This window comes from Salvelinus namaycush, chromosome 15 (assembly GCF_016432855.1).
Source record: "Salvelinus namaycush isolate Seneca chromosome 15, SaNama_1.0, whole genome shotgun sequence".
NCBI classification, from domain to species: Eukaryota; Metazoa; Chordata; class Actinopteri; order Salmoniformes; family Salmonidae; genus Salvelinus; species Salvelinus namaycush.
In genome coordinates this window covers 9307474-9330996 of record NC_052321.1, presented here as the reverse complement: position 1 = coordinate 9330996, position 23523 = coordinate 9307474, and the positions used below count along the sequence as shown (strand labels likewise).

Genomic DNA, 23523 nt, shown 5'->3' with positions numbered 1-23523 from the left:
TTACAGTCTCTACATGTGGCAAGTAGAGAGGAACACAGAAGAAGGTTACCCTTCCTCAATCCTCAGGGGTCAGATGATATTCTTTTTGTGGAGCTTCTAAAGGCATTTTGAATAATGTGAGGTCTACTTCAACCAGTGTCCCTTCTGCAACTTCATTGTTCTGGGTGAATGCTACTGCTGTTTTCAACTCTCTAGAGACAGCAGGAGCGGTAGAGATACTCTTAATGATCGGCTATGAAAAGCCAACTGACATTTACTCCTGAGGTGCTAACTTGCTGCACCCTCGACAACTATTGTGATTATTATTATTTGACCATGCTGGTCATTTATGAACATTTGAACATCTTGGCCATGTTCTGTTGTAATCTGCATCCGGCACAGCCAGAAGAGGACTGGCCACCCCTCATAGCCTGGTTCCTCTCTAGGTTTCTTCCTAGGTTTTGGCCTTTCTAGGGAGTTTTTCCTAGCCACCGTGCTTCTACACCTGCATTGCTTGCTGTTTGGGGTTTTAGGCTGGGTTTCTGTACAGCACTTTGAGATGTCAGCTGATGTAAGAAGGGCTATATAAATACATTTGATTTGATTTGATTTACTGCATGCAAAAGGTCAGGGCAATAGGCGTATTACTCTTCCTCTTTGAGATCTTACATAGAACTGTACATAGAACTGAGAATCCAATGCATTCAGTCGGCATCCATTACATTCAGTGAGCATCCATTACATTCAGTCGGCATCCATTACATTCAGTCAGCATTCATTACATTCAGTCGGCATCCATTACATTCAGTCGGCATCCATTACATTCAGTCGGCATCCATTACATTCAGTCGGCATCCATTACATTCAGTGAATATCCATTACATTCAGTGATCATCCATTACATTCAGTGAGCATCCATTACATTCAGTGAGCATCCATTACATTCAGTGAATATCCATTACATTCAGTGAATATCCATTACATTCAGTGAATTTCCATTACATTCAGTGAATCAACTGAAAATTAGAATAAGGATCTGGCATATAAGGTTATAGACATACCATTGAGCAGTCAGTAATGCTTCATTCGTAAAGTCTATGCATAACAGAAGTGCATTTCCCAGTGTCACTGATGGCTGCCTCTTAGTCACTGATGGCTTAGTGGCTGATGGCTGCCTCTTAGTGGCTGATGGCTGCCTCTTAGTGGCTGATGGCTGCCTCTTAGTGGCTGATGGCTGCCTCTTAGTGGCTGATGGCTGCCTCTTAGTGACTGATGGCTGCCTCTTAGTGACTGATGGCTGCCTCTTAGTGACTGATGGCTGCCTCTTAGTGACTGATGGCTGCCTCTTAGTGACTGATGGCTGCCTCTTGTACACCATGTACAGTACTCACCATTATCACTGTGCTTCCTGGTGAGTTCATTTGGACTGCTGTGAGCGTCCTCCTCCTCTGGAACCTGGGCTAAGTCACTGGTCTATGGGAGCAGATAGAGAGCATTACATCTAACTGACAGATTGTTGCCAGTCATTCAGATCCTACAGTAGCTAGATACCTACTCACACTCACATTTCTGATCTTTAAAGTGATGCAGCAGAGTTTTTGTAGTTGCTAGTAGTTTTGAAGTAGCACTCACGAGTCAAAATGGGTCCCCGAAAATTGTGTACAACGTCATCCATTTCTTATGATATGTTACATCCTTATTTAGTTTTTTCCCCCCTGCAGTTCGTATGATATGTTACGAATTCCAATTTGTAAGTGCTTAAGATCCTGTTAAATCTCTTTAATGTTTGTGACACATCTCCTAGAAATCGTAGAGGGTGGTCTAGATTTAGGACCACCAAAAAAGCTTTGATGTTATCTTGAATTTACAAACGCTGCTCAACGGAGCACAAAAACTTTGACTAATATTATGACTGAGCAACAGTTGAAGGAATCATAACAACATATGAACCCACCAAAGCAGTACTGTAGAAGTTCTAAATCGTTGCCAATTATCATTGTAACCGCGAAAAGTGTACAATGTGTATGACAAGTTTAACATGCAATTGATGTATTATGTTGAGTGTAGAATATAGTGCGTCTATTTTGTATGCAGCACTACTGTGTGTCTAAGACTATTTTCCCCTCGGGGACATTAAAGTTCATCCTATCTTATCCTTACCAGGGATGTACTGGTAAACAAACTAGGTGGGTGAACTGAGTTTACCCTCTGCTATCACTGATGCTAACCATTGTCCTAGTTTTTAAGCGCCAGGTACTTCAGCTTAAAAATAGCAGCTGCAGTTGGCAGGACTTCCCTGGTGGTTTTAAGACATCATTTCCAGGACTGATTCAAGCCGCAGATACAGTTTAAATTAGATTTACACAGATAAGCTGCAGAGAGGAGAAGAGAAGATAGATACTCCCTTTTTCTTTTGCAATGGCTGCATTGTTTACACTTTGAGTCTTCAAGTCCTCCTCTCTGTCTAAAAGCTCAGCAGATATCTCTCCTAGAATAATTATTTCAATCCTCTCATCATCATCATCTCTTCCTGGAGTAGATTTCCTTTATTGGTAATATTTACTCCACAATGGCTGTATCCAAGTACACCTTTATTGGTCATATTTACTCCACAGTGGCTGTATCCGAGTCTACCTTTATTGGTCACATTTACTCCACAGTGGCTGTATCTACACCCACCAGACATGCCACCGGGGGTCTTTTCACAGTCCCAAAATCCAGAAGAAGTTCAAAAAGCGTACAGTATTATATAGAGCAATTATTGCATGGAACTCCCATCTCATATTGCTCAAATTAACAGCAAACCTGGTTTCAAAAAACAGATAAAGAAACACCTCACGGCACAACGCCTCTCCTCTATTTGACCTAGATAGTTTGTGTGTATGTATTGATATGTAGGCAACGTGTGCCATTTTTTTATTTATCTAGTTCTGTCCTTGAGCTGTTCTTATCTTTTAATGTTCTGCATTATGTCACGTTTCATGTTTTGTGTGGACCACAAGAAGAGTAGCTGCTGCTTTCGCAACAGCTAATGGGGATCCTAATAAAATAACAAATCTGAGTACACCTTTATTGGTCATATTTACACCACAGTGGCTGTATCTGAGTTTACATATATCGGTCATATTTACTCCACTGTGGCTGTATCTGAGTACACCGTTATTGGTCATATTTACTCCACAGTGGCTGTATCTGAGTACACCGTTATCGGTCATATTTACTCCACAATGGCTGTATCTGAGTACACCGTTATTGGTCATATTTACTCCACAGTGGCTGTATCTGAGTACAAAGTTATCGGTCATATTTACACCACAGTGGCTGTATCTGAGTACACTGTTATTGGTCATATTTATTCCACAGTGGCTGTATCTGAGTACACCGTTATCATTCATATTTACTCCACAGTGGCTGTATCTGAGTACACTGTTATTGGTCATATTTACACCACAGTGGCTGTATCTGAGTACACCATTATGGGTCATATTTACACCACAGTGGCTGTATCTGAGTACACCATTATGGGTCATATTTACTCCACAGTGGCTGTATCTGAGTACACCGTTATCGGTCATATTTACTCCACTGTGGCTGTATCTGAGTACACCGTTATTGGTCATATTTATTCCACAGTGGCTGTATCTGAGTACACCGTTATCGGTCATATTTACTCCACAGTGGCTGTATCTGAGTACACCGTTATTGGTCATATTTATTCCACAGTTGCTGTATCTGAGTACACCGTTATCATTCATATTTACTCCACAGTGGCTGTATCTGAGTACACTGTTATTGGTCATATTTACACCACAGTGGCTGTATCTGAGTACACCGTTATGGGTCATATTTACTCCACAGTGGCTGTATCTGAGTACACCATTATGGGTCATATTTACTCCACAGTGGCTGTATCTGAGTACACCGTTATTGGTCATATTTATTCCACAGTGGCTGTATCTGAGTACACCGTTATTGGTCATATTTATTCCACAGTGGCTGTATCTGAGTACACCGTTATCGGTCATATTTACTCCACAGTGGCTGTATCTGAGTACACCGTTATTGGTCATATTTACTCCACAGTGGCTGTATCTGAGTACACTGTTATTGGTCATATTTACTCCACAGTGGCTGTATCTGAGTACACCGTTATTGGTCATATTTACTCCACAGTGGCTGTATCTGAGTACACCGTTATTGGTCATATTTACACCACAGTGGCTGTATCTGAGTACACGGTTATTGGTCATATTTATTCCACAGTGGCTGTATCTGAGTACACCGTTATCGGTCATATTTACTCCACAGTGGCTGTATCTGAGTACACCGTTATTGGTCATATTTATTCCACAGTTGCTGTATCTGAGTACACCGTTATCATTCATATTTACTCCACAGTGGCTGTATCTGAGTACACTGTTATTGGTCATATTTACACCACAGTGGCTGTATCTGAGTACACCGTTATGGGTCATATTTACTCCACAGTGGCTGTATCTGAGTACACCATTATGGGTCATATTTACTCCACAGTGGCTGTATCTGAGTACACCGTTATTGGTCATATTTATTCCACAGTGGCTGTATCTGAGTACACCGTTATTGGTCATATTTATTCCACAGTGGCTGTATCTGAGTACACCGTTATCGGTCATATTTACTCCACAGTGGCTGTATCTGAGTACACCGTTATTGGTCATATTTACTCCACAGTGGCTGTATCTGAGTACACTGTTATTGGTCATATTTACTCCACAGTGGCTGTATCTGAGTACACTGTTATTGGTCATATTTACTCCACAGTGGCTGTATCTGAGTACACCGTTATTGGTCATATTTACTCCACAGTGGCTGTATCTGAGTACACCGTTATTGGTCATATTTACACCACAGTGGCTGTATCTGAGTACACGGTTATTGGTCATATTTATTCCACAGTGGCTGTATCTGAGTACACCGTTATCGGTCATATTTACTCCACAGTGGCTGTATCTGAGTACACCGTTATCGGTCATATTTACACCACAGTGGCTGTATCTGAGTACACTGTTATTGGTCATATTTATTCCACAGTGGCTGTATCTGAGTACACCGTTATCATTCATATTTACTCCACAGTGGCTGTATCTGAGTACACCATTATGGGTCATATTTACACCACAGTGGCTGTATCTGAGTACACCATTATGGGTCATATTTACTCCACAGTGGCTGTATCTGAGTACACCGTTATCGGTCATATTTACTCCACTGTGGCTGTATCTGAGTACACCGTTATTGGTCATATTTATTCCACAGTGGCTGTATCTGAGTACACCGTTATCGGTCATATTTACTCCACAGTGGCTGTATCTGAGTACACCGTTATTGGTCATATTTATTCCACAGTTGCTGTATCTGAGTACACCGTTATCATTCATATTTACTCCACAGTGGCTGTATCTGAGTACACTGTTATTGGTCATATTTACACCACAGTGGCTGTATCTGAGTACACCGTTATGGGTCATATTTACTCCACAGTGGCTGTATCTGAGTACACCATTATGGGTCATATTTACTCCACAGTGGCTGTATCTGAGTACACCGTTATCGGTCATATTTATTCCACTGTGGCTGTATCTGAGTACACCGTTATTGGTCATATTTATTCCACAGTGGCTGTATCTGAGTACACCGTTATCGGTCATATTTACTCCACAGTGGCTGTATCTGAGTACACCGTTATTGGTCATATTTATTCCACAGTTGCTGTATCTGAGTACACCGTTATCATTCATATTTACTCCACAGTGGCTGTATCTGAGTACACTGTTATTGGTCATATTTACACCACAGTGGCTGTATCTGAGTACACCGTTATGGGTCATATTTACTCCACAGTGGCTGTATCTGAGTACACCATTATGGGTCATATTTACTCCACAGTGGCTGTATCTGAGTACACCGTTATTGGTCATATTTATTCCACAGTGGCTGTATCTGAGTACACTGTTATTGGTCATATTTATTCCACAGTGGCTGTATCTGAGTACACCGTTATCGGTCATATTTACTCCACAGTGGCTGTATCTGAGTACACCGTTATTGGTCATATTTACTCCACAGTGGCTGTATCTGAGTACACTGTTATTGGTCATATTTACTCCACAGTGGCTGTATCTGAGTACACCGTTATTGGTCATATTTACTCCACAGTGGCTGTATCTGAGGACACCGTTATTGGTCATATTTACTCCACAGTGGCTGTATCTGAGTACACCGTTATTGGTCATATTTACACCACAGTGGCTGTATCTCAGTACACTATCATTACTCAAGGTAGAGCTGGCATGCGCTTACAACAACACCATTACTGTAGCTTTTCAATCTATACTTTGCCTTTTTGTACATTCATTGCTGTAAGTAAGAGACAGAGCTCACTTGGCCTACACTAACATGAGTCTACCGTCTCTACCATTAATCCAGCTGAATATGATGTATTCACTTGACCCATCATCCATGCTCCAAGGCCCCAGGTTAAAAGGAGTGATCGAACTCTAATTAATTAAGATGGGATAACAGCAGCCGTAGAACTGCGCCGGAGCACAGATACACCAACAGGTTTCCTGGGTGCCAGCGTCTCTTCTTATCTACTGCGCCCCTACATTCCGACACTCATTCACTCACAGTAGGCAAAGACGAAAGAGAAGTAAAACCAAAAACCATGCTGGTTAAGTGTGCCTTCAATTCTAAATAAATCACTGACAGTGTCACCAGCAAAGCACCCCCACACCATCACACCTCCTCCTCCATGCTTCACAGTGGGAACCACACATGCATAGATTATCCGTTCACCTACTCTGCGTCTTACAAAGACACGGCGGTTGGAACCAAAAATCTCAAATTTGGACTCCTCACACCAAAGGACAGATTTCCACCAGTCTAATGTCCATTGCTCTTGTTTCTTGGCCCAAGCCAGTCTCTTCTTATTATTGGTGTCCTTTAGTAGTGGATTATTTGCAGCAATTATCTGCAGCAATTCGACCTGATTCACGCAGTCTCCTCTGAACAGTTGATGTTGAGATGTGTCTGTTACTTGAACTCTGTGAAACATTAATTTGGGCTGCAATCGGAGGCTGGTAACTAATGAACTTGTCCTCTGCAGCAGAGGTAACTCTGGGCCTTCCTTTCCTGTGGCGGTCCTCATGAGAGCCAGTTTCATCATAGCGCTTGATGGATTTTGCAACTTTTAAAGTCCTTGAAATTTCCGGGTTGACTGACCTTCATGTCTTATTAAAGTAATGATGGACTGTCGTTTCTCTTTGCTTATTTGAGCTGTTCTTGCCATAATATGGACTTGGTCTTTTACCAAATAGGGATATCTTCTGTATACCACCCCTACCTTGTCACAACACAACTGATTGGCTCAAACGCATTAAGAAGGAAAGAAATTCCACAAATTAACTTTTAACAAGGCACACCTTGTTAAATGAAATGCATTACAGGTGACTATGAAGCTGTTTGAGAGAATGCCAAGAGTGTGCAAAGCTGTCATCAAGACAAAAGGTGGTGTCACGACTTCCGCTGAAGTCGGTCCCTCTCCTTGTTCGGGCGGCGTTCGGCGGTCGACGTCACCGGCCTTCTAGCCATCGCCAATCCACTTTTCATTTTCCATTTGTTTTGTCTTTGTTTTACACACCTGGTTTCAATCCCCCAATTACTTGTTCATTATTTAACCCTCTGTTCCCCCATGTTTTTTTGTGAGTGATTGTTTGTATGTATACGGTCCGTTATTGTGGGCTAGTTTTTGTGTTGTATATATTTGAATTCTTGAGTAAAGTACGTTCATTACTCATATCTGCTGTCCTGCGCCTGACTCCTCCACACCACCTACACACAGGCCGATTACAGGTGGCTACTTTGAAGAATCTCAAAAATAAAATATAATTTGATCTGTTTAACTCTTTTTTGGTTACTACATGATTCAATATGTGTTATTTCATAGTTTTGATGTCTTCACTATTATTCTACAATGTAGAAAATAGTCAAAATAAAGAAAAACCCTTGAATGAGTAGGTGTGTCCAAACTTTTGACTGGTACTGTTTGTCACCTCAAACCTTGTGTGTCACACCTGTTGTTTTGCAGCAACAGTCTTCCAATGACCTTCCACCTGCCCACCACCACCAACAATAAAATTCCATATTGTATTCTGTCTCTGTTGTCATTCAGTTAAGCCTTTACTCGACTGAACTGTAATAGATTGTGTTGTTCTTACAGAGTTCCTGTGGGGGGACTCGGAGCCACTGGCCCTCTTGTCCCTTTGTGCCAGAGAGGTCCCAAACCGGAGAGCTTCATACACAGGGTCCACTTTACTGCCACAAGCTGGGGAGAGACAGCAGAGAAGAGAAGCTCGTGTCAGTCAAAACAGCCAGACAAATACAATCTAGTTGTGCATCAATTTACTGTAAGTGTATTGACATTTTGAAAGGCAGGCCTATATAAATCGCTTTGGCTTGTCTCACATTGCTTTCAACAATAAAATATATATATTTTTAAGCAAACTTCCATTGTCTTATAAAGGATTGCTGAGTCTCTTCTCATCTTCAGTTTTCTCCACTGTTCATACACCTTGGTTTGTAATGACATTTATTTATCTCTAGAGTATTGTAAGGCAAAGGGACGGAAAGCGTGCTTACCAATGGGCATGACTTCTTTGATGCAGCCAAATTGCTCTGTTATCAGCAGTGGGGAGCTGTAGTACCTTCGAAAGCCCTTTGGCTGTGGAGGGGGAAAGAGAAGGGAGGGAGGAAGGGAGGGAAGGAAGGATGGAGGGCAGGACCATCATAGGGATCAATACATCAACAGGCAGTGCAGCACACCACTAGCAAAATACATTAGAGCCACTGCATAACCTAATTTCTCTATTAGTTTCCACATGCACTATGCTGTACTCTAGTCTGGGTTTGTTTCTGTTTACAACAACACAACATCATTGTTTGGTGAGACAACAACAAGCTGGCTAAAGCAGAGGAGACATTTTAGACATATCCCAAGCCAGAACAACTGGTTAAAAGCCATTGACCATTACAGACCTCTCTGTGATCACCACCTGCTGATCACTCTCCCTACCTCAGCCATGCTAAACAATATTAAACAATGTGAAAATAAAAAATAGCTTGATGAGGGTTGAGTGAAGATGTGCATCTGGAACAGGATCAGATTAGTCCAGTAGGGTAAGCAAAAATACATTGGCCTGCAGGAATTTGTGTGGGCCCAAAATAATATATGTTTTAAAGCACATTTTCTGCTATTCTACACATTTTGCCATGAGGCTGAGATAAAATGCTGCAATTTTAAACCTAACTTAAGCTAGAACATACAGTCCCTTCGGAAAGTAGGTTAAAGCCTTATTTTAAAATGTATTTAAAAAAAATCATAATCAATCTACAAACAAAACCAATACTGACAAAGCAAAAAAATTGATTTTTAAAATTATACTAATTTATATTTTTTTTAAAACTGATATATCACATATACATAAGTATTCACACTCGTTACTCAGAACTTTGTTGAAGCACCTTCGGCAGTGATTACAGCCTCAAGTCTTCTTGGGTATGACGCTACAAGCTTGGCACGCCTGTATTTGGGCAGTTTCTCCAATTATTCAATTATAACAGGCTGTCATGTGCCTTTTACTGAGGAGTGGCTTCTGTCTGGCCACTCCACCATAAAGGCCTGATTGGTGGAGTGCTGTAGAGATGGTTGTCCATCCAGAAGGTTCTCCCATCTCCACAGAGGAACTCTAGAGCTCTGTCAGAGTGACCATCGGGTTCTTGGTCACCTTCCTCACCAAGGCCCTTCTCCCCCAATTGCTCAGTTTGCCTGGGCGGCCAGCTCTAGGAAGAGTCTTGGTGGTTCCAAACCTTCAATGGTGCAGAAATGTTTTGATACCCTTCCAAAGATCTGTGCCGCGACACAATCCTGTCTCGGAGCTCCACGGACAATTCCCCTCGACCTCATGGCTTAGTTTTTATCCTGACTTGCACTGTCAACTGTGGGACCTTATATAGACAGGTGTGTGCCTTTCCAAATCATGTCCAATCAATTGAATTTACCACAGGTGGACTCCAATCAAGTTGTAGAAACATCTCAAGGATGATCAATGGAAACAGGATGCACCTGAGCTCAATTTCGAGTCTCATAGCAAAGGGTCTGAATACTTATGCAAATAAGGTTTTTCTGTTTTTTATTTAATACATTTGCTAAAATGTCTAAAAACCTGTGTTTGCTTTGTCATTATGGGGTATTGTGTGTAGATTGCTGAGGATTTTTTATTTTTATTATCCATTTTAGATTAAGGCTGTAACATAACAAAATATGGAAAAAGTCAAGGGGTCTGAATACTGTCAGAAAGCACTGTAGGTGTGTTGACTGTGACAATGGCACCGGATTATGAGCTGCTATGTCTGCTAAATGAAAAAAATGAAATAAGCAGTGTTATGGTGCATATAGCCATAGAAACACAGTGACATATGCCTTAATGTGGTTATATTCGTGGCCTTTTGGAGGTGTGGTTTTCAGTTAGTTTTTTTTGGCCACCCATCCCATGAAAGTGAATGTCATTCCAGTGTACTTCTTGCTATAAATTATGTCTGATGGTGTTTAGGTAAAAATACAAATAATGTCCCATTTGGAACACTGACAAGTAGAGAGCATTCCATTTTTTTTGCTCAATCTGATCTGCCGGGTCCACCCTGTCCCGCCCATACCTACGCGGCTAGATTAGTCCAGCATCAATTCTGTTACTTTGACTAGTTTGTGTACAGTTAGTACAGCTCAGTTGACAGAGTGCCAGACTGCAGATTTCCGGGCCCATATCCACATAGTCTCAGAGGAGGAGTGCTGGTCTCGGATCAGTTTTTTTCCTTTTAGAATATAATGAATTAGATGGGGGACCTGATTCTAGATCTACTACTCTACTCTGAAACACTTTTTGAATACAGTCCCAGAGTCATTAACAGGATGTGTACCAGTCCCTTTGCTGTTATGATCCGTCCCATTCCTTACGTACCAAGTGCAAACAAGGACACTCCTCTAGATGTCTATCATCTACAGTGCCTTCGGAAAGTATTCAGACCCCTTGACTTTTTCCACATTTTGTTACGTTACAGCCTTATTCTAAAATGTATGAAATAAATACAAATCCTCAGCATTACACAATACCCCATAATGACAAAGCAAAAACAGGTTTTTAGAAATTGTTGCAAATGTATAAAAAATAAAAAACAGAAATACCTTATTTACATAAGTATTCAGACCCTTTGCTATGAGAATCGAAATTGGGCTCAGGTGCATACTGTTTCCATTGATCATCCTTGAGATGTTTCTATACTTGATTGGAGTCCACCTGTGGCAAATTCAATTGATTTGACATGATTTAGAAAGGCACACACCTGTCTATATAAGGTTCCACAGTTGACAGTGCATGTCAGAGCAAAAAACAAGCAATAAGGTCAAAGGTATTGTCCGTAGACCTCCAAGACAGGATTGTGTCGAGGAACAGATCTGGGGAAGGGTACTAAAAAATATCTGCAGCATTGAAGGTCCCCAAGAACACAGTGGCCTCCATCATTCTTAAATGGAAGAAGTTTGGAACCACCATGAGTCTTCCTAGAGCTGGCCGCCCGGCCAAACTGAGCAATCGGGGAAGAAGGAACTTGGTGAGGGAGGTGATTAAGAGCCCGATGGTCCCTCGGACAGAGCTCTAGAGTTTCTCTGTGAAGCTGGGAGAACCTTCCAGAAGGACAACCACTCCACCAATCAGGCCTTTATGGTAGAGTGGCCAGATGGAAGCCACTCCTCAGTAAAAAAGGCACATGACAGCCTGCTTGGAGTTTGCAAAAAGGCACCTAAAGACTGTCAGACCATGATAACCTAGATTCTCTGGTCTGATGAAACCAAGATTGAACTCTTTGGCCTGAATGCCAAGCGCCACGTCTGGAGGAAACCTGGCACCATCCCTACGGTGAAGCATGGTGGTGGCAGCATCATGCTGTGGGGATGTTTTTCAGCGGCAGGGACTGGGAGAATAGTTAGGATCGAGGAAAAGATGAACGGAGCAAAGTTCAGAGAGACCTCACACAGTGGCGAAAGTTCACCTTCCAACAGGACAACAGGACCCTAAGCACACAGCCAAGACAACTCAGGAGTGGCTTCGGGACAAGTCTCTGAATGTCCTTGAGTGGCCCAGCCAGAGCCCGGACTTGAACCCGATCGAACATCTAACCTAAAAGTGCTTGAGAGGATCTGCAGAGAATAATTAGAGAAACTCCCAAATACAGGTGTGCCAATCTATGTTTGCCAGGTGTGCCAAGCTCAAGAAGACTTGAGGCTGTAATCGTTGCCAAAGGTGCTTCAACAAAGTACTGAGTAAAGGGTCTGAATACTTATGTAAATGTGATATTTCCGTTTTTATTTTTAATAAATTAGCAAAAATATCTTAAAACCTGTTTTTGCTTTGTCATTATGGTGTATTGTGTGTAGATTGATGAGGGAAAAAATGTATTTAATACATTTGTAACATAGCAAAATGTGGAAAAAGTCAAGGGGTATGAATACTTTCTGAAGGCACAGTATCTAACCATGGCGTTTCTGTGTTACCGTCTCCCATATAATCAATATTTCCCATCAGAGATGTCATTCATACATCCAGAAAAATTACGGTGGATGGCCTCGATTTTCAGAATTTCAGTTTCTCAGAATCTCGCCCAAGAAATAGTAATTATCTTAGGCAAGGATGGTAATGTCAGTGCAATACATGACAAGACAAGTAGGTAGAATAATTAAACTACAGATGTAGGATCTTATTTTGATCACCCTGTTGCAGGAGAACTGTCCTGCAATGCAATACATTAAACTTGTGTATTTGAGGTTTAAAAAAAGGCTTCTGAAGTTTGTAATTTCCACTTTGACATTTTAGACCTGATTTTCCTTACGAAAAATGTGTCAATCCATACAAAAATGTCCATTACTTATAATCCACATAATAACTCAAATTTCCTGTTGCCGCAGGATTATTTCCTGCTGTAGCAAACTGGCTCAAATTAAGATCCTACATCTTTAGGTGTTTATCACATACTAAGCTTATCAAAACAAGGACAGATTCACCCTGGTATCATATACAGTGAAAGGTCATTTCAAAATCGGGTATTAACTGACAATGAAATCAACTTATTGTGTTTAGGTGCTTGGCAGCCATTATTCCTGCAATAAGCACAGCCACTCTGCCTCAACTGTACAAAGAAGAAGCATTTCTGTTTGATTAAATTTTGAATAATCAACCGTGGGTTCAGGCAATCTGCATGTGTACTCTGCCTTGATTAATTCTCAATGTGCCGCGGCTGGTAATGAGAAGGTAAAAGAAGCAACTCTTGAACTTTATAAGCACCTCTGAAGTGCCACCCAATGTCAGGCCCTGTCAGAGCGCAAGCTCCTTAATGAAAAGGTTGTCTGGTTGATGCATGAGACCACTGAAACTCATCTACTGAAATAACATGGAGGTTTGAATCCAGTTTGAATGGTCACTGGTCAAAAGTGTGGAATTATCGTTGTGATAGTCATGTTAACTGTTTGGGAAATATAAAAGGATGTATGTTTTCACTGACTGTGTCATACAGTACACATATTGGTGGGATAGCATATACCTACAGTGTGAATGTTGTAGGCTGTGTTTACACAGGCAGCCCAATTCTGATCTAAAAAAACAAAACGAATTGGTCAGAATTGGGCTGCCTGTGTAAACGCAGCCATATTGACTGAAATACTAAGAAAGATGATTTCAGCTGTAGTATGTAAGTGGCCATTTCATATGACTATGTCTAATCTAATCTAGTCACTGTTTCACTGTTATGACATGTCATGGTGTAATATTTTGATCTTCAACTCAAACAACACATCATGATATATATTTGGTTTCATGTACTCTCTTTTTTCTCTGACCAAATTCTCTTGCCAAGAGAAATAAGCAGGGTTGAACAAATACAACCTGCCAAATTTTGAGAAACCTTAATTTAGAGGCGAGCCCCACTGGGAGTATATTCTCTTTTTATGCTTGACCCCTCAACCTCATTTTCCACTCCTGAAAGCTGATCCCTATCTCCATGAGCCTCATCCTCAATGCATTAGGCAGCTCATGAAAAAAGGAAAATGGAGGGCAAAGGGAACTCTTGTCTTCCTGTATCCTGAGCAGTCCCATGGTCACGGTACACAAGGTTCACTAAACCCCAAGTCAATCCTGATTACCCCTGTTCAATCCCACCCATTCCTGGCCAGTTCTTTATTTCAGCTCAGTAATGTCCAGTTATTCCCAGTGATTCCCTGTCAATCCCAGTTAATTCCCTCCCATGCAGGCCAGGGGCACCTGGACTCTGGAGAAGTTAGTCACTGGAGAGCCAAGCAAATGGAAATCACACATGATGGAACCGCACACGCTATATATTTTCCGCGTGGGACGTGTGATTCGGTGTGAATGACTAAAAAGCCCCAGTGCAGTCGTGACTGCCAGTTCCCCAGAGTACATTGGACAACAGTGAAATGACAGATTGGTCTTGGCATTCTCTGCATTCCCCCCCCCCCCCCCCTCATTAAAATGCAAGCTCACAGTTCACATACTGAGATAAATGAGGGAGAGTGATGAATCACACTGTATATAATGGAATTGCATGATAATGGGAGGACACAATACAAGCTATGTGCAGTAAGTTCAACCCAGTCAGAAATATGGATATTTCAGATAATGGACAATAAAGTGTTCTTTTTCTAGTATTATATCACCTTTTTTTATGAGCTGCTTATTGACTCCTCTGGCAGTGGACTGTCAGCACCACCATGATTATTCAATTCCGTAATTGCAGTACCGCATTACTAATCTACCTTTCATGTCTTTGTGATGAGTACATTAACCTCGGAGGAGTCCTGCCTCGCTGCACAATATGTTCCGCACCACAGCTTTAATCTGGTATTCTGGTGGGACTGTTGAGACAAATATATGTGAATCATACTAAGCAACAGGCTGTAATTGCCATGGTGTACTTCTAACAGAATGGCATATAGCACTTCAATATATTCCAATGTAATAAAAAGATTCCTCGAGGCCAGACCTATTGACCTTGGATTAATGCTTAATGCGGGGAGAAATACTGTAGGCACGAAGGGAGCTTGATGGCACCGATGATGTTAATACAGCATTTTCAATACATTCTCTGGTTAGCTGGGGAGAACACTGACGACACTGATGACAATGACAGTGATAGAATATAGATGTAACTCTATGGATGATGACAGTGACGATGTCATTGATGATGACATTGATGACGACACTAATGATGACACCGGTGATGATGTCCATAGAGATACAGTATATATAATACCTTTATTCTATATTTAATTCTGTGATGATGTTCAGGCTCTTACCAGCTTGCCTTGGCAGCGTTGCGATCCCACTCCTTTCTCACACTTGTGGTGGATGCTCATCTTGCAGGCTTTGCAGCGGAGGCCATGTTTGGCCGTGTTGCCTGCCAGCATCACCACATGCTTGGAGGTGGTACCTGTCAAAAAAAGCACAACATGAAGTCCATTTCATCTTTAAAGAGTCATCAAAGTTTGGTGATGTATTCATAAATTATTTGGCTGAATTATCTACAATTTCCATGACACAATTCATTCGGCAATTCCCATGACAGAATACGATTCCCAAAACACAATTCATTCAACATTTTCCATGACAGAAAAAATAGGATACAATCACAACTACCATGTCATGTCATAACTGCTTTCATCAGACTACAGGAGAAGGAATAGAGGACAGGTGAGTTAACTCAGTTCTGTTGTAATCACGGTCGTTGCAGCTAAATGTACTACTCAGACATTGCCCATTTGCAGTGCTGTCAATCTCTGACACAGCAGTGTTCACCTTGAGAGTGCAGTGGACCATACTTTTGTCTAGACTTGACCGTCTGGTTAAGGTAATCAAATCCAGTGTTAAATTAAAAACGGAACAAATATGACCTCCCTCAACCCCAAACCATGTCCCCAAACTTCCTCTTAAAGTTTCATTAAATTGGACCCAACTTAATCCAATACTCTTCTCCTCAGTGTCTAGATGCACTTCTGTTCACCTTCAATATCTTTCCCGTTTCTGGATACAAAGGAAGTTTGATGCGAAAAATCCCCATGCGGAATGATGCCTCCTGTCTATGTGTCTACACCACTAGTGGTTTCATTGATGTATGAGTCAGAGACATTGTAATAATTGAGGACTAATTAGGCTTAATTGCGTTCTGAAGTTATGAAACAGACAATGTGACTGTTTGTAAGCAAGAGAGAGCGAGACAACAGTAGAGAGAGAGAGAGAGAGAGAGCAGAAGAGATAGAGGGAGGGGAAGAGAGAGAGCAAAAGAGATAGAGAGCAGAAGAGAGAGATAGAGGAAGAGTGAGAAAGAGCAGAAGAGAGAGGGAGAGCAGAAGAGAGAGAGCAAAATATAGAGATGGGGAAGAGGGAGAGAGAGAGAGAAACAGAGAGAGAACAAGAGAGAAAAAAGAGAGAAAGAGCAGTGGAGATGCTATAGATGGAAGGAAAGTATCATAGAAACCTACCAAAAAACAATTAGCCAAGAAATTCAAACTGTTTCTACAATAATTTTCTTCCTGCTGCTTTTGCAACAGCTAATAGGGATCCTAACAAAATACCAAATACCAAAATAAATACAAATGTAAATAGACAACCAAAGAAAATGAACAACAATGACAAATGGTTTTATGAAGAAAGCAAAAACCTAAAAAAGGAATTGAGGAACCTATCCAACCAAAAACACAAAGACCCAGAAAAGCTGAGCCTATGCCTTCACTATGGCAAAACAATTAAACAGTACAGAAATACACGAAGAACAAATTATGAACAGCACATCATAAATCAGCCCAATGTAATTGAAGAATCCATAGAATCTAACGACTTCTAGGAAAATTGGAACACATTAAACAAACAACAACATGAAGAGTTATCTATCCAAAATGGAGATGTATGGATAAACCCCATGTCCTATCTTGTAGGCCCTATAACAAAGAACAAACAGACAAAACATATACATGAACAAATACAAATCTTAGAATAAACTATTAAAGACTACCAGAACCCACTGGATTCTCCAATTACCTTGAATGAACGACAGGACAAAATACAAACCCTTCAACCCAAAAAGGCCTGTGGGTTGATAGTATCCTAAATGAAATTATAAAATATACAGACCACGAATTCCAATTGGCTATACTTAAAACTCTTTAACATCATCCTCAGCTCTGGTATCTTCCCCAATACTGATAACCCCAATTGTCACGCCCTGACCTTAGAGAGCCTTTTTATGTCTCTATTTTGGTTTGGTCAGGGTGTGATTTGGGGTGGGCATTCTATGTTCTGATTTCTATGTTTTTGTATTTCTATGTGTTGGCCGGGTATGGTTCTCAATCAGGGACAGCTGTCTATCGTTGTCTCTGATTGGGAATTATACTTAGGCTGCCTTTTCCTCTTTTGTCATTGTGGGAAGTTGACTTTGTTTGGGGCATTATAGCCCAAGTTAAGCTTCACGGCCGTTTCTATGTATATTGTTTTGTTGGCGACATCATTATAATAAAAGTATGTCCGCTCACCACGCTGCACCTTGGTCTTCCTTGAACAACGGTCGTGACACCAATCCACAAAAGTGGAGACAAATTCAACCCCAATAACTACCATGGGATATGCAACCTTGGGAAAATCCTCTGCATTATCATTAACAGGAGACTCCTACATTTCCTCAGTAAAAACAATGTCCTGAGCAAATGTCAAACTGGCTTTTTACCAAATGACCGTACTACAGATCCCATACTCGCCCTGCACACCTTTATTGACAAACAAACAAACCAAAGCATAAGCTTTTTTTATTTCAAAAAAGCTTTTGACTCAATTTGGCCTGCTATATAAATTGATGGTAGGGGAAAGCGGTGTTGGGGGGAAACCATACGACATTATAAAATTCATGTAAACAAACAACAAGTGTGCGGTTAAAATGGGCAAAAAACACACAGATTTCTTTCCTCAGGGCCGTGGTGTGAGACAGGGATGCAGCTTGAGCCGCACCCTCTTCAACATATATAAATTAATTGTCGAGGGCACTAGAACCATCTGTAGCACCAGGCCTCACCCTACTAGACTCTGAAGTCAAATGTTTACTGTTTGCGGACGATCTGGTGCCTCTGTCCCCAACCATGGAGGGCCTACTGCAGCACCTAGATCGTCTGCACAGATTCTGTCAGACTTGGGCTCTGGCAGTTAATTTCAGTAAGACAAAAATAACCTATTTCCCAAAAAATTCCAGTTGCCAGGACCATAAATACAAATTTCACCTAGACATTGTTGCCCTAGAGCACACAAAACACAATACCTACCTCCGCCTAAACATCAGCCCTTCAGATAACTTGCACAAAGCTGGGAACGACAGACAAGGCAAGAATATAACACAATAGATCGGGTAAAAGATAATACAAAGAAAAAAACAACCGTTCTTTTGTATTTTTTTGTACCATCATCTTTGAAATGCAAGAGTAAGGCCATCATGTATTATTCCAGCCCAGCTGCAATTTAGATTTTGGCCACTAACAGTGTATGTGCAAAGTTCCAGACTGATCCAATGAACCATGGCATTTCTGTTCAAAATGTTGTATCAAGACTGCCAAAATGTGCCTAATTTTTATATTAATAACTTTTCATGTTCAAAATTGTGCACTCTCCTCAAACAATAGCATGGTATTCTTTCACTGTAACAGCTACTGTAAATTGGACAGCACAGTTAGATTAACAAGATTTTTAACTTTCTGCCAATATCAGATATGTCTATGTCCAGGGAAATGTTCTTGTTACTTACAACCTTACAACCTTACAACCTACTAATCACATTAGCCTCAACCGTCCCATGGACGGGACACCGATCCCGAAGAAGTTCCATGTGTGTCAGGTGTATACTTTTGTTTCAAAGTAGATTTGTTTAAGACTACCAAGGAACACTCTGTGTGACCCTGATTTAGCCCACTGCAGTTAAAGGTTAATTTGCCTTAGTGAGGCTGAAACAAAGGGTCACAGGTTGAGAGCCAAGTGATACGATCCTCATGGCATATGTCTTCGGAAAAAAACGACCTTTATTTACAGAAAGCCAAAGTGTGCTGCTGATTCCTAGACCCCCCAAAATACCATTCATTAAAATTTGGCAGTCAGTCAGAAAGATAGTGCCGAGCATCTGCTATCATCACCAGGTTCCCTTCACCCAAACAATGCTCTCTCTCTCTCTACCTCTCTTTCTCTCTCTCTCTTCTGCTCACAATATCTCTCTTTCTCTCTCTCTCTTCCACTATATCTCTCTTCTCTCTTTATAACAATGTGAAAATAGTTGAAGTATGAAATGAAAATTAAATAAACAGATAAATATAGGTTGTATTTACAATGGTGTTTGTGCTCCACTGGTTGCCCTTTTCTTGTGGTAACAGGTCACAAATCTTGCTCCTGTGATGGCACACTGTGGTATTTCACCTAATAGATATGGGAGTTTATCAAGATTGGATTTGTTTTCAAATTCTTTGTGGGTCTGTGTAATCTGTGGGAAATATCTGTCTATGATATGGTCATACAGTTTGCAGGAGGTTAGGTTGTGCAGCTTGGTTTCCACCTCATTTTGTGGGCAGTGGGCACATAGCTTGTTTACTCTTGAGAGACAGGTCTGCCGATGCAAGGCCGTACCATCTGAGTCTGTACATAGTCCAAGCTTTCGTTAATGTTGGGTATTCTGCTACTTTGTACTCTCTGTTTAGGGCCAAATAACATTCTAGTTTTCTATGTTAAAAAATATGTATTTCCAAAGTGTTATTCTTTCCAGTATAGCCAATTGATGTTTTAGTTTTTCATGATTTGGTTGGGTCTAATTGTGTTGCTGTCCTGGGGCTCTGTGGGGTTTGTTTTTGTTTGAGAGCAGAGTCCCCATACCAGCTGGCAGAGGGGACTCTTCTCCAGGTTCATCTCTCTGTAGGCGAGGGCTTTGTTATGGTTTGAGAATCACTTATTTTTAGGTGTTTGTAGAATTGAATGGCTATTTTCTGGATTTTACAGATATAGAGTTGAAATGTATTCAAGTTTGAGTTTGCATCCCAATGTTACACTTCATATACAGTACGAGTCAAAAGTTTGGACACACCTACTCTTTCAAGGATTTTTCTGTATTTTTACTATTTTCTACATTGTAGAATAATAGTGAAAACATCAAAACTATGAAATAACACATATGGAATCACGTATAACCCCAAAACGTGTTAAACAAATATATTTTATATTTGAGATTCGTCAAAGTAGCCATCCTTTGCCTTGATGACAGCTTTGCATACTCTTGGCATTCTTTCAACCAGCTTCATGAGGTAGTCACCTGGAATGCATTTCAATTAACAGGGGTTAACAAGTTAATTTGTGGAATTTCTTTCCTTCTTAATGCGTTTGAGCCAATCAGTTGTGTTGTGACGAGGTAGGGGTGGTATACAGAAGATAGCCCTATTTAGTAAAAGACCAAGTCCATATTATGGCAAGAACAGCTCAAATAAGCAGAGAAACAACAGTCCATCATTACTTTAAGACATAAAGGTGTCTTTTACACCCTGATCTGTTTCACCTGTCTTTGTGCTTGTCTCCACCCCCCTCCAGGTGTCGCCCATCTTCCCCATTATCCCCAGTGAATTTATACCTGTGTTCTCTGTTTGCCTGTTGCCAGTTCGTTTTGTTCGTCAAACCTACCAGCACTTTCCCCCTTGCTCTGTTTCTAGTTCTCCCGGTTTTGACCATTCTGCCAGCCCGGACCCTGAGGCTGCGTGCCTTTCTGTACCTTGTCACACCACACTGGATTATTGACCTCTGCCTGCACTGACCCTAAGAGTGCCTGCCATTCTGTACCTTTTGGACTCTGATCTGGATTGCTGACCTCTGCCTCCCCTTGACCTGTTATTTTGCCTGCCCCCTGTTCTAGTAATAAACTTTTGTTACTTCGACACTGTCTGCATCTGGAATTCCCCTAAAACGTGATAGAAGGTCAGTCAATATGGAACATTTCAAGAACTTTGAAAGTTTCTTCAAGTGCAGTCGCAAAAACCATCAAGCGCTATGATGAAACTGGCTCTCATGAGGACCGCCATAGGAAAGGAAGACCCAAAGCTACCTCTGATGCAGAGGATACGTTTAATAAAGTTAACTGCACCTCAGATTGCAGCCCAAATAAATGCTTCACAGAGTTCAAGTAACAGACACATCTCAACATCAAACTGTTCAGAAGAGACTGTGTGAATCAGGTCTTCATGATTGAATTATGCAAAGAAATCGCTACTATAGGACACCAATAAGATGAAGGGACATTAGAGCGGTGGAAATCTGTCCTTTGGTTCCAACCGCCGTGTCTTTGTGAGACGCGGAGTAGGTGAACGGATGATCTCTGCATGTGCGGTTCCCACCGTGAAGCATAGAGGAGGAGGTGTGGTGGTGATTTTCTGGTGACACTGTCTGTGATTTATTTAGAATTCAAGGCACACTTTATTTATTTGTATTTTTTTGTTACCCCCTTTTTCTCCCCAATTTTCATGTCCTCCGAAACACGACCCACCAAGCCACACTACTTCTTGACTTCTTGCTTGCTTAACCCGGAACCCAGCCGCTCCAATGTGTTGGAGGAAACACCGTACACCTGTTGACCATGTCAACGTGCATGCGCCCGGCCCGCCACAGGAGTCGCTAGAGCGTGATTGGAAAAGGACATCTCGGCCGGCCAAACTCTCCCGAAACCCAGACGACAATGGGCCAATTGTGCACTGCCTCATGAATCTCCTGGTCGCGGCCGGCTGCGACGCGGTCCGGTATCGAACCAGGATCTGTAGTGATGCAGCTAGCACTGCGATGCAGTACCTTAGACCGCTGTGCCACTCGGGAGGCCCAATTCAAGGCACACTTTAACCAGCGTGGCTACCACAACATTCTGCAGCAATACGCCATCCCATCTGGTTTGAGCTTAGTGGGACTATCATTTATTTTTCAACAGGACAAGGACCCAAAACACACCTCCAGGCTGTGTAAGGGCTATTTGACCAAGAAGGAGAGTGATGGAGTGCTGCATCAGATGACCTGGCCTCAACAATCACCCGACCTCAACCCAAATGAGATTGTTTGGGATGAGTCGGACTGCAGAGTGAAGGAAAAGCATTCAACAAGTGCTCAGTATATGTGGGAACTCTTTCAAGGCTGTTGGAAAAGCATTCCTCATGAAGCTGTTTGAGAGAATGCCAAGAGTTGTGCAAAGCTGTCATCAAAGCAAAAGGTGGCTACTTTGAAGAATCTAACATATATTTTGACTTGTTTAACACTTTTTTGGTTACTACATGATTCCATGTGTGTTATTTCATAGTTTTGATGTCTTCACTATTATTCTACAATGTAAAAAAAATAGTAAAATTGAAATAAAACCCTAGTAGGTATGTCCAAACGTTTGACTGGTACTGTACATCACAGAAGACTGAAATTTAACAAAACCATTTGACATAGAAACATTAGATTTCCGGTGTAAACCCCCCCCCCAAAAAAAACATTTATTAATTATGAAATTCTAACAAAATATTAATAACATTACACCTATGAGGCAACTAGGGGGAAATTTGGTCATTTAACTGCAGGAAAGGCGTACACATACACACTTTATCTTCAGATTTAATATAGAAGCTTAATACTTTTTAATCAAATATAGATTCAATCCTGGCCACATATACCACGCTAGTGGCATGTAGAGTGTGGCTGGCCTGAAAAACTGTAGTAAACTGATTAAACTAAATGTCCTTAATACTCGATTGTAATATCCCACGGTTTACACCCAAGCACATCTGTGTCTAGTCCATTTTTGTCTCAACCCATTTCCCTCTCTTTTCTGCCCATGTTTTGATTGGCTTTGTACAGTAGACTTTACAGTAGCATGTTCCTATGAAATATCACTAATATTTAATTCCATAGACAATGTTGCTTACATAATAATGTTAAAATGCTACATATGAGTGCCTATTCGACTGTAAGCAATATGCCATGGTGAAGCCCCACTGCCATTTGTCATTTGTCTAGCAAAACGTTTGCTTCCAGGACTTCATTGATTAATCAATGAGCACGTGTCCATGCAGCCCAGACCCTATACGCGTGTGGATATGTGAAACACAATCGATCGATTCCTTCACATCGCACAGAGGCAGAGTAAGGCCTGTTTTGTTTGACTTCTATCAGTAACTATGTTGACCTACTGCACAGGCATCATTCATAATTAACAGTGGCATCTGGATTAGCAGTGAGATGTGTTACAGGCCCAAATTATAGCAGTAAAACCTGATCCATAGAATGAGAGCTTACATGAGACATGCGGCACTGAACAAGCTGAACACACAACTCTTCCCCTCATCACCACATACTACAGTACTTAATA

The 23523-nt window shown here is 41.3% G+C and overlaps 1 protein-coding gene across 1 annotated transcript in view; it reads right to left on the bottom strand.

Annotated features, from left to right (window-relative positions):
• The window catches only part of stac (SH3 and cysteine rich domain), a 50463-nt gene that overhangs the window by 11966 nt on the left and 14974 nt on the right, over window positions 1-23523 (bottom strand). Inside the window, exons 3-6 of the mRNA XM_039008806.1 lie at window positions 15434-15567; window positions 8659-8740; window positions 8238-8344; window positions 1371-1452 (exon numbers count right to left, since the gene is read on the bottom strand). Coding sequence (XP_038864734.1) covers window positions 1371-1452; window positions 8238-8344; window positions 8659-8740; window positions 15434-15567 — 405 coding nt within the window. The remainder of the gene's footprint in view (window positions 1-1370; window positions 1453-8237; window positions 8345-8658; window positions 8741-15433; window positions 15568-23523) is intronic.